This window comes from Brassica oleracea, chromosome C9 (assembly GCF_000695525.1).
Source record: "Brassica oleracea var. oleracea cultivar TO1000 chromosome C9, BOL, whole genome shotgun sequence".
NCBI lineage: Eukaryota > Viridiplantae > Streptophyta > Magnoliopsida > Brassicales > Brassicaceae > Brassica > Brassica oleracea.
Window position 1 is genome coordinate 48351376 of NC_027756.1, and position 12456 is coordinate 48363831.

General features: G+C 35.5%; 2 protein-coding genes across 2 annotated transcripts; one reads left to right on the plus strand and one right to left on the minus strand.

Moving 5' to 3' along the window:
* The first annotated feature begins 1607 nt into the window (after positions 1-1607).
* On the plus strand, positions 1608-6999 carry LOC106319521 (DNA-directed RNA polymerase 2, chloroplastic/mitochondrial). The gene is given in 19 exon segments (XM_013757874.1): positions 1608-2556; positions 2558-2578; positions 2669-2869; positions 2946-3079; positions 3175-3241; positions 3451-3509; positions 3779-3896; positions 3985-4098; positions 4240-4371; positions 4458-4874; positions 4942-4992; positions 5083-5153; positions 5222-5306; positions 5498-5725; positions 5811-5900; positions 5995-6042; positions 6157-6271; positions 6370-6473; positions 6578-6999. Coding segments are annotated over 19 exon segments (2976 nt in total). The 5' UTR covers positions 1608-1746; the 3' UTR covers positions 6689-6999.
* Positions 7000-7720: 721 nt separating this feature from the next.
* LOC106317516 (putative F-box protein At5g15660) lies at positions 7721-8919 on the minus strand. The gene is given in 2 exon segments (XM_013755324.1): positions 7721-8317; positions 8320-8919. Coding segments are annotated over 2 exon segments (1158 nt in total). The 5' UTR covers positions 8881-8919.
* Between the last annotated feature and the right edge of the window lie 3537 nt (positions 8920-12456).

A 12456-nucleotide genomic window follows, 5' to 3' on the forward strand; every position in this document is an offset into this window, starting at 1 on the left:
ACGAGGACGGATTCTCCGGTTCCATCCTTGTGGTCTCTTCTTGAACTTCCACACATTATAAAATATTATAGAAATGTTTACTATGCAATAAACTAACATCATAATTTGTTAATTTCAAATAATACTCTGTTAGTTTTCGTATTTGTACAGAAATGAGAATCCAAAATAATATAGGAAGCAACATTTACCATATGCCTGGGAGATACTCAAGCAGCCAAATCTACAGTGGACCAGACTATGCAAATCTCCTGATCAAAACTCTCCCAGCTCAAATATCAGTAAACTAAACTCTGCCATCATTTATAGTACAAATAAATTCATAAAACTGATACAAATTTTCATCTCACACACATCAAGTATAAAGTGTGCTCTTAACAAATACTTGGCAGAGACTATACAACTTAGGTGCAAGGAAAAAGGTGTTAGCTGGATCATCAGGATCATCAGGTTGCGAGTCAGTTATCTATGGTAAGCGGCGATAACAACGGGTATGTATGTGACAAAGACCAATAATCTGGTTTCCATGTTCAATAATAGCACAACTCTTTCAGGATCTTTAGTTGTCTATCAAAACATCTATGATCTTTTTCGTGATATGGTTGTAAACCCCATGCAGTCCCCAATAAATATGGTAAAATGGCCTCAACCCATCTATTCAATAAGAGGTTTGCCCTTAGTTACAATATCAAAACTTAGTCTTAGTTTCCCTTTTTGAAGGTCTTGTTATACCAAACAAAGCATGCTGAGGTAGCCCGATATATATGAAGGAGCCTTAACATGCCTTACCTTGCAGCGTGTGGGATGCATTTCATCCAACAAAAGTTGCCAATAAAAATCATAGATGAAAATACCTTAAGCAAATCTACCAAATACTTTTTACCCTATCTATCTATGAGTTGGCTAAGCTGTGAGGTAAAGACTATAGATGAGTATAATCAGTACTAAATCAAAGTGACAGTGTTGACAAAAAAAAATACAAAACCCAAGCAATATTATTTATACAAAAATCCAAATCTTATGTTATTGCGTGTTTATGTTTCATATTTGGATTGTAATTGGGTTCCACATTTTTTTTTTGGCCGACAAGGTTGTTTGAAATTGTCAAATAATTGAGGAAAATAAAATAAACAATATTGGTGACGTTTCGACGAATGAAAACAAATGAATAATTTTTTTATGAAGAATTGAATAATTTTTTTTTATGAAGAATTGAATAAATAAAAAAAATATGAAATTTTGTTCATTTTGTTTCTCATCAAAATTTGAGAGGAATTTTTTTTCTTTCATAAATTCATTTTCTTATGAGGAATTAAAAGGAATTTGACCAAAAAATTCAACACAATTGGTATAAAATTTGAGGAACCAAAAATTCACTTTAATATTTTTCTATAATCTGGCCACCCGTTAGAAGCCTATATTTTAAGTTAATTGGGCTCCATAAACTTCAGAAGTCTTTTTTTTTTAGTAAAGAAACTATGGGCCGTAGGAGAGGCTTCTGTAAGAAATTTTTCCGGGTCGGGTATAAATCATTATTTCGGGTCGAATAAATGTGCCGGCGAGTTTAGGGCAGATTTTGTTTTTTTTGATTGATATTTGATTGTGTGTCAAGAAGAAGCAAGGGTTTAAGAGTGCTTCGTCGTCTATGAAAATTTCGCTCTGTATTCTTTCTCATGCGATCCAATTTATCCAGTATCGTGTTGTGTATGCTCTGTTTTATCGATATTCTACTCAGTGTAAGCTCGATTGATGACCAGTGCCCAAACTCAAGTGCTCTTGTCAAATCAGACTAAACTGTTCGATCAGTTGATTCCTTGTGGAAACCAAGTTTCACAACCCTTCCCTATGTGGAGGAACATTGCTAAACAAGCCGTTTCAAGGTCACAAACCGTCGCTTCTTCCCAAGCTCGTAGCTTTCTTGGGTTTCCTCAGGAACCCACCATTCTCCTCTCGAAAAATTCAATCTTTCGATCCATCTCGAGCTCAGAATGTCGAAAACTGGGGTTTCGTTGTTTACGTGGAATCACGAAAACAGAGGAATTCAACGGGTCTTTCGCTAGAGGGTACACTAGTGTAGCCGAAGAGGTCTTGTCAACAGAAGATCCTGAGGTGCATGAATTGCTGAAAGAGATGAAGAAAGAGAAGAAGAGAGAGGATCACCGCTCGTGGCGGATGAAGAACCAAGAGGACGTTGGAATGGGTCGTAGCAAGTATCGGAATCTGTGGAGGAGACAAGTTAAGATCGAGACGGAGGAATGGGAAAGAGCTGCTAACGAGTACAGGGAGCTTTTGGCGGATATGTGCGAGCAAAGGCTTGCCCCGAACCTGCCTTATGTGAAGTCCTTGTTTCTTGGTTGGTTCGAACCGTTACGAGATGTTATTGGTAAAGAACAGGAGTTGTATAGGTTAGGGAAGAGCAGAGCGGTTTATGCGCATTACATCGATCAGTTGCCTGCTGATATGGTTGCCGTGATCACTATGCATAAGTTGATGGGGCTTTTGATGACTGGTGGTGGTGATAATGGTTGTGTTAAGGTTGTTCATGCTGCTTGTTCGGTGGGGGGATGCTATTGAACAGGAGGTGTGTTAGCTTAATCTCTCTCTTTTGTTTCTGCTTTGTTTAATTCAGGTCTTGTATTCTAAATGTGTTTTCTTTCTCTTGATTGGATAGATAAGGATATGCACATTCCTGAATAAGACCAGGAAGAAAAAAGAGGTTGGGGAAGTTGAAAACGGAACTGCAGTGAAGGAACAAGATAAGTAAAGAAAAAGGGTTAATGATTTGATAAAGAAACAGAAACTGTCAGCAGTTAGAAAGATCTTGCAGTCACATGACTATACAAAACCATGGACCTCAGATGCTAGGGCTAAGGTTTGTGTATGCTTAGCTGCGATATTGCTGATGAAGTTACAAACGTTTTAATGTTTGCTAATTCATAATATCCCAGGTGGGAAGTCATCTTATAGAGTTGTTGGTAAGAACAGCTTATATACAGTCTCCAGCTAATCAGCAGGATCATGATCTGCCTGATGTCCGACCTGCATTTAAGCATACATTCAAGACAGTAGCGCAAGGAAGCATGTGAGGAATTTTTGGTCTATGTTTTTTTAAGATAGTGCGCATCTTCTTGTCCCGAATGTCATATGCTTATGTTTCGGCCTTTCTCGTTACAACAGGAAATCTGGGAGAAAGTATGGTGTTATCGAGTGTGACCCTTTGGTCCGCAAAGGTTTGGAAAAAACTGTAGGTAACCTATTCTCGTTTGGTTTGTTAGTCAGTTTAATTTTTTACCCAAGTCAACGAAAGTAATGGTGAATTGCTTGGATTTTATGTTCACTTGGTTGCTGCCTGTGAATAAGACTGAATAGATGTGGGATTTGAATATTAAGCTATAACTGAGACTTCTAAAGTATATTCCGGGACGTGTGAATATCACTTTTTTTGTCGTGCAGGGGAGATATGCAGTGATACCATACATGCCAATGCTGGTTCCCCCTCTCAAATGGTCGGGGTAAGTAAGCTTCTTTTTGCTGTATGGTATTTCAAAGTATTTCCAAAACAGTTCTGTATGATAATGGTTATTGTACTGTAATTTGTGTGCAAGACCAGTTACTGAGATCTGATAGAAACGCTAAGGCTGATCTAACTAAAGTTAAGCAGAAAAATGAATGTGTATAATAGCTTCGAGATATTTCAACATTTTTGCGTAATGAGATTAGAAGATTTTTATTTTGGTGAGCGTTTTGTAAGTCATTTCATTTTCGTTGTGTTATTTGGCAGTTACGACAAAGGTGCGTACTTGTTCTTAGCGTCTTATATCATGAAAACTCATGGAGCTAAGCAACAACGAGATGCACTTAAGAGCGCACCCAAAGCACAACTAAAACCAGTCTTTGAGGTCAGACGATACTGCTTCTTCACGTACTTTAAGTGGGTAAAACAGTTACAGTTCTTAATTTCTGTAGTATTTGATGGACGTTTACTAGGCCCTGGATACGCTTGGAAGTACTAGATGGAGAGTAAATAAGCGAGTCTTAACTGTTGTAGATAGGATATGGAGCAGTGGCGGCTGTACAGCTGATCTGGTGGATCGCAGCGATGTGAGTTTCTCCATGTTTTACATTGATCTTTTAGTGATTACCGTTTTTCATCTATGCAGTAGTTTACCATTAGTTATTGTTAAAGCATTGATCTCTTTTGCATCACGAAGCCTCTTTAATTTCTGTAAACTCAAACTGCAGGTTCCTTTACCCGAGAAGCCTGACACTGAAGATGAGAACATTCTCAAGAAATGGAAGTGGGAAATGAAATCTGCTAAAAAGGAGAACAGCGAGAGGCATTCTCAGCGCTGTGACGTAGAACTCAAGCTTTCTGTGAGCTTCTTTTTCCCCTTGGCATCAAAGTAATAGTCCATATTGAGAGTTCTGTTGGTAAGTGTTGAATTATTTAAATCTGACAGGTAGCACGGAAGATGAAAGACGAGGAAGGTTTTTACTATCCTCACAATATTGACTTCCGGGGACGTGCATATCCCATGCCCCAACATTTAAACCATCTCGGTTCCGATCTGTGTCGGGGTGTTTTGGAGTTTGCTGAGGGAAGGCCTCTGGGAAGTCCAGGCTTACGCTGGCTTAAGATACAATTAGCAAACTTGTATGCTGGTGGTGTAGATAAATTATCATACGAGGGACGGCTAGCTTTCACCGAAAATCACTTGGAGGACATATTTGATTCGGCAGACAGGCCACTTGAAGGAAACAGATGGTGGCTCCAAGCTGAAGACCCATTTCAGTGCTTGGCTGTGTGCATTAATCTCACCGAAGCTCTCAGAAGTCCATCCCCGGAGACAGTTCTCTCTTATATTCCTATACATCAGGTACTTTCTGGCAGACTTTAACACATTGACATCCCCTCCTTCTTTCTTTCACTTTGGTTCTGGCCAGGATGGTTCCTGCAATGGTTTTCAGCATTATGCCGCGCTTGGGAGAGACACCGTAATTCTCTTTTTCTTTCAATGAACCTTTGTTTTCTGGACGCTTGTCATCTTTCCTTTTCTGATTTTGGTTTGTAAAAATGATTATCAGGTAGGAGCAGAAGCTGTAAATTTAGTTGCAGGGGAGAAACCGGCAGATATTTATTCAGAGATAGCTACCAGGTAAGCCCTGCATCTACTGCTTAAAGCTGACATAATTTTATAATGCGCACTCAAAATTTCATATACAGGGTTCTTGATATTATGCGCCGAGATGCAGACAGAGATCCTGAAACTTATCCAGATGCGTTGCGTGCAAGAAAACTTATCAACGAGGTCTCCCTCTCTGAAATTCGTTTTATTCTTTTAAACATTTCGGTTTTCAGCTTCCTTGCTTGCACAGTGAAGCAGAAATCTCATGAACTGTTTAATGTATATATAATTTTGGCCTGTGTGTGCAAATTGCCTGATATTTGTATTGTTTGGGGGCATTGTTTACTCAATCACATAACTTGGTCGGTTGTTAGGTGGATCGGAAGCTTTTAAAGCAGACGGTTATGACATCAGTCTATGGAGTCACATATATTGGTGCGCGGGATCAAATAAAGAGAAGGTTGAAGGAGCGCAGTGCATTTAGTGACGACAATGAAACTTTTGGGGCCGCTTGCTATGCAGCAAAGGTAACATCTACTGCTATAGATGAAATGTTTGAAGCTGCACGCGCCATCATGCGTTGGTTTGGTGAATGTGCAAAGGTGTGTAGTCATTTTCTCAATAGTCTATTTTATTTACTTTTGTACTCTAATACTTCCTTATGAAAGTAAATCTTTGTACGAGCAGATAATTGCGGCAGAAAACGAAACAGTTCGATGGACAACACCGTTGGGTCTTCCTGTTGTGCAACCTTACCTTGAAATGGGAACACAACTTGTAAGTCTTCCTAGAGGGGATAATATTTTGCGAACATCATCTGTTGAGTATAAATGTATAATGGATGTCTTCTTTTCTATGGAAATGAATGCAGGTAAAGACATCCCTCCAAACCTTATCGCTTCAGCGTGAAACTGATAAGGTCTGCCTCTCAGCTTTTACCTTGGTTTTGCTTATAAACAAAAGAAGGTAAAGAAACAGAGTATGATGCTGGCTTATTCTCAGGAAAAAAGTTTTGTGGGATTTGGTTTTGCAGGTCGTTGTAAGGAGACAAAGGACAGCTTTTCCTCCAAATTTTATTCACTCTCTGGACGGGTGTCATATGATGATGACTGCACTTGCCTGCAAAAGAGCAGGCTTGTGTTTTGCAGGTTCTGTCCTTTTTCACAACTTAAAATTGTTTTTGGACTTCCATCTTGATCTTTTGTCAACTAACCCATTGCTTGTTAAAAAAAAAACTCTTTAACAGGAGTTCATGACTCGTTTTGGACACATGCATGCGACGTTGATAAATTAAACAAGATATTACGGGAGAAGTTTGTTGAACTGTATTCACAGCCAATACTAGAGAATGTAAGCTTCAACATTGCCTCTATCTTCAGTTAGTTCAGTGTATATATGGCATGTGGAAGGCTGATCATAACATATCTGTTTTTTTTTTTCTTTTTTATAAACAGTTGCTGGAGAGTTTTGAGAAATCGTTTCCTTATTTAGACTTTCCTCCCCTGCCTGAACGAGGAGATTTGGATTTAAAACTGGTGTTAGATTCATCGTATTTCTTCAACTGATAAATAAATTTATGGCTTCACTAGATCCTCAGAGATCTTCGAAGCTCTCTCAAGAAGCATTGGTGAGAGATTGTTGCAGAACAGAGTGTCATCCCAAGGCTTGAATTCTGTGTAAGAAGGAAGAAAAGAAAGACAAGCTGTTACTTGTATTCCAATGTGCTGATGAAGCTCTGAAGCTTTCAATGAAATCTCCTGAGATAAGAGTAGCAGCTTCTAACCTGAGAAATCTCAGTTTGATGTTATGTTGTTTTTCGACCACACTGTAGAATAGCAAGTACTGTATTAAGTGATGGATTAACTGAGAAACTGAATTGGAAATATTTTTGTCGTATAGATTTTAATAATACATATTTTTTTTTTTGATCAAATTATAATACATATTTTTGTTACCTATATTTCTGTGATAAAAAAGTTAAGCATGGATGACTAGGAGGCTTCAGAAATGGTAAATTAATTAATAGATTTATAAGAGAAATCTTGTAACTTCATTTTTAGTTGGGGTACAATTAAGTTTTGATTCGCGTTATTATTACCACTCCAGCAGCGGTACCAAAAGGTATGTTCTGTAGCAGCTAACATTGCTATCTTGTGTCGGGCAAATTCACTGATGAACTGGCTACGGTTTTTGTTGCTTACGCTCGAGGCGAGATTAAACGAGTCATATTACTTATGCTAGTGGAAAGCACTCTGTGTTGGGAAGCATTGAATGATGTGGCTTTTGCAGAACACAAGGCTAATATTGGGTCGAGTTCTTGATAACTGTGCTCTGGGGAGAGGAGATTACCGAAGATTGGTGCGTTTTGTCACTTTGGTTATTTGTATGTTTTTTCCAATAAGCAATGTGTTTGTGTGTGAATAGTTTGGTGTTATAGATACTTAACTTGTATGTTAACGCTTAGTAATAAATTCCAGACATCCAACAACGAAAGTTTTATTTGTTACTAAGCAGACAAATTAAGTTTGAGAAAATATGGGGATCATAGTTTATGAAATAAAACTAATCAACGGTTTAAAAAAAAAACAAAACATATTCTACAAAAACCGAACACACTCTATGTAATCTGAAAAGAAAATTCCAGGCAGATTAGGCTTGAAGTTAAAGTCTGCGCTTACTTGGACCTTAATTTTTCTTAAGGTATCAGTGTAGTGGTTGTAAAGGGCAACATAAACATTTTCAGAGTCGTAGCAGTATGGTGCCATAATAAACTCACCCGTCTGAGTGATGCCTTTGAAGTATATAAACCTACATGAACTCTTCCAAGGTTCAACACTGAAGGTAAGTTTCTTCAACCATTTACGTTCTTCAGCATTTTGAACCATAACCCACACATCAAACGTGTATGTTGATGTTTTGGTGGGTATTGCTACTTTCCCTTGGTAGTTTATAATCATATCCTGACTATATTGATCCTTAGATAGTACAATCTCTGTGGGTACTCTAGTAATAAGATGAAACTCTTCAGACCTCGAATCAAATCTCATTAAGCTGCGTTGCGAACCCGTTTTAGCAGCATAATATATAAAACCATCTATGCACACACCGCTAGAACAAGGACGGTGAGGAATGGTACATTCTACCATTCTCCATGATTTTTTCTTAGCTCCTAATGTGAATACTTGATGCTGAGACGCGAAGGTCCTTCAGCATGAAGACCACTTAGTGCTTCCGTCATGCACAATACTTTATACTCATCATTAACTTGATCATATCCAAAAAAACTTTTTGTGGTCCTTCTTCTGGTTCTGACTCTAGGTAAAGCTATGGACTTACCACTGGTGGGGTTAACTGTGAATTGTTCTCGACCACTTCCGATGCATAATAGTCCTTTAACGTAATGCGAATGGTACACAGGTGGTAATGGACATGATGAGCGCGAGAGGAAAGACGACGAGAAGAAGTACCAATCTTCTTTTGCGTAATGCGTTCCTTTCTTTATATCTAGACCACTGAAAGCGATTAGGAAACGAGGTTGAGAAGAACAAGAACCAAGGGGAAAAGATTCAATAAAATCTCGACTGTGGATGATGGTAGCCCATAACTTGGATACTAGAAGAAACCTAGCTATCGATTTTATAGGAAATCTCCCAAGAATCTCAATCACCAAGTCTAGAGGGAGTCCATCAAAGCTGCTTGAGGTTTGTGGATTAGTGGTAAAGGTGGTTTTATTCTTTTTGCTGCGTGTGATCATCATGCTTGTTTCTAAACCCTAAATATATCTCTCCCCATCTACTCTTTGCCTTTTCTCTTTTAAAAGAGGAGCGTAGGTTAAATAATCTTATATATATGTCTTGGTTAAAACCCCTAGATTAGATCTAACCCTAGTAAATCTCTCTAACTCCGTACACCAGAAGCTTAAATTAAAAAGAGGTCATGCTAGGTATGACTGGTTTTATTCAAAAGCTGGTTTCAGCTACCGTTTGCGGTTGCGGGCGGTTGCAGGAGGATAATTTTTTTTTTTTTTTCTAAAACAATTTAAATACAAAAATAAAAATATTCAATAAAAAATTTAAATTAGAATTATAAAAATACTAAAATATATCTATTATATTTTAATTAATATTATAAAACTTTAAAATGAAAATATTTTCTATAATTTTTAAAAAGTTTAAACTATAACTTTCTAAATATAAATTTTATATTTATTATAATATTATTATTTTTGATATTTTATAATGATATAAAATGTAAATATTGTTAATTTATTATTTAACCGCTGTTGCGTTTGGTAGTTAACCAGTTATAAGTATCCCGCAAACGCACCAATTTCTAACCGCAGAACCAGTCGTATAAATCTCTTAAAACCGCTAGAAACCGCAACCACCCGCATCCGCAAACTCCCGCAGCCGCAACCGCAACCGCTGCGGTTGAACCAGTCAGGCCCTTAGACATGTCAGGAGTCAGGACCGAAACTCGGAATTCGAACCGCCCAATTCTATAAATTATCGGATTTGGACTTAGTTATATAATCGAAAAACTTGAGTTTTTTGACCTAAGTTCATTTGGACTTTAGATATTTTGGGTTTAAACCTATTTGGGATATGACCGGCCAAGAAACCTAAAATTTACATTTTAAAATAGACTAGAGCTGGTTGCGCGGGTGTTGATTTCAATTTTTTATGATATAATTATATGTTGTTACATCATGATATACTGTATATAAAACTATACTACAATTTTGACAAATTAGTAATATATCTGAGATCAATGAAGTTAATATGGTTATTCATCTGTTACCGTCAATTGTATAATAAAATTAAAAAAATGAAAATAATGTTATTTGTTTAAAAATGAGTTTGAATATTTTTAGCAAAAGTAAAAAGTAAGTCATCTTAAGTGTAATATTATTTCTATATTAGTCATCTATCTTATTAAAACTTAGCATGTGTAATCAAATTTTTTTATTTGAACTTAGAAAACAGATTATTAAATATGAATTGAGTTAATTAATATAAACTAATAGGCTTATGTTTTCTAAACAATTTGAAACATAATTTATCTATTTTTAAAGGCCCATTGTTATTATATTTTATAGTTTGGGCCATTTTTGTTTAGTTCTCTCGCTTGTGCACTGAATTTTATTACCCTAAAAAAAAAAATTCTATCAGAAACATACATATTAAAAAAATAAATAAAAAATGTTCAGATTGTAGAACTAACCGTTTCATCAGCTAAAACCATTCCTAAGGTTTCATCAGCGTAAGGTGGGGTTTGTATCCATGGGTGAATCAATTTCACTAGAACACGCCACTTATCGTTATATGGTTTGAGATCGCTGACCAAATGAAAATTTTTGTTAGAGACATGTTTTTTGTAAGGTGCTAAGGAAAATAATGTGAAGAATATATAGTGGAGATACAAAACCCTAGAGGAGAACAAATATCTTAACCACATATGCAAGGCATATCACGTCTAAATAAATTCAAAGAATATTTTGTATATTGTGTTTTACTACAAGCCTATAATATAGGAAAGCCAAGATTTGGTTGGTATTAGTTCGAATTTTGTGTTGTATCATATCGAATTTAAATAACAAAATTAGTAGCTCGGTTTAATTGTTATTGAGTGAGTGTGAACAATAATATTTTGTGGTTGTTTATGGTATGTTATGTGAACCAAAGAAATAGGAAAGGCTAAGATTTGATTGTTTTTTTAGGCCCAAAAAATGATAAATATGTTAGGCTAATTTCTTTTTCTGTACTACTTTTTTCTCTAATACCTTTTAGTATTTTCAAAAATAAATCAAATAAATAGTTTTACAAACAAAAAAAAAAATTCAAAAATAGTAACTACTGATGAAATACCTATATCAACTTATTGATATTTTTTTTTAGAATTCTAAAAATGTTTAAATCGTAATTTCATATTTTGTTCTACAAAAAGTAGAATTGGCATTCTACACAGTAGAAAATATAATCTATTTTTTTCATTGAATCTAATATGTTTAGAATACGTGATCTAAGTAAACAATAGTAATCTAAAAATATTTGAAAAACACATTATGCGCTTAACCCATCGTTCTAAAATCTGTAGAATCTGGAATCTACGCATTACTATAAATCTAAAACCTGTAGAAATCGAAATATACACGTTACTATAAATCTAAAACTAGTAGAAATCGATTTCAAACATGTTTACTGTGTTCTACATATAGTAGAATACAAATTCTACGAATAAAGATAATCAGTTCCAAAAATATGGGAAGAGAATATTTGGAAATATTCAGTTTCCTTATATTTATTAAATCGATTTTTTTTTAAAGAAAATCGTGATTTACAAAATCAATTTTTAAATTAAAAAATTAAAACATCGATTTGGAAACCATTTGATCTGAACCGGTCGATCCTGATCTGAGCCGGCAAAAGACTTTTATACCCTTGTTCTCTATATATATAATAAATCATTATTTAAATAAAAAAAATAAAAAAAATAATTTTTTTTATGTTTTCAAATTATACTTTTTCAAAATTCGATTTTTTTTATATAAAAAACAAATTTCGATTTTTTTCCAATTTTTTTATATATTTTTAAGTATTTATTTATATATTTATTAGAATCCTAAATTCCACATTCTAAAAATCCTAATCCACCCCTCAACTCTAAACTCTAAGTCTATATTAATTAACCCTAGGGGTATAAGTGTCTTTTACCCTTCATTAAAAGTAAAGGTAAAAGTGGTTAGTGTAAACATGAAAAGTGGTACTAGGAAAGTGGTATTTGTGGCAATTTCTTTTTTTTCGGGGATTTTTAATATTTTTAATATTATTTTAGTTAAAAATAATATTTTAGTATTTAACATTTTTTTTATTAATTGTAGTTTCGAATTTTTAATTGAAATTAAGGACAAAATTGTCATTTTGAAAATATTTAGACTAATAGGACATAAAGTATATGAGATTAGTCTAATAGTGTTATGAACCAGATTGTGGATGACTCATAACCAAGAGATTATGATTTGTAATCTTTCCATTTATCTATGACGGTGTAATCTCATATATAAGGAACCTCTATGTTATGAATAAAGATAGACTTTTCCATTACTTTTATAACACGTTATCAGCACGAAACTCTAAATCCCTAAGCTAATACCCAAATCGAAAAACCCTAAAACCCTAACCCTAGCCGGCGATCCGACGAACCCTAAACCCAGATCGCATCTCTTGTTCTTGAATCTGTTCCAGTTCGCGTCCCCGATCAGCTTCAGCCCAAGGCGTTCCTGATCCTAGCTCAGACGTTCGCGACCCGAGAGCAGCTCCAGCACGCGACCTCT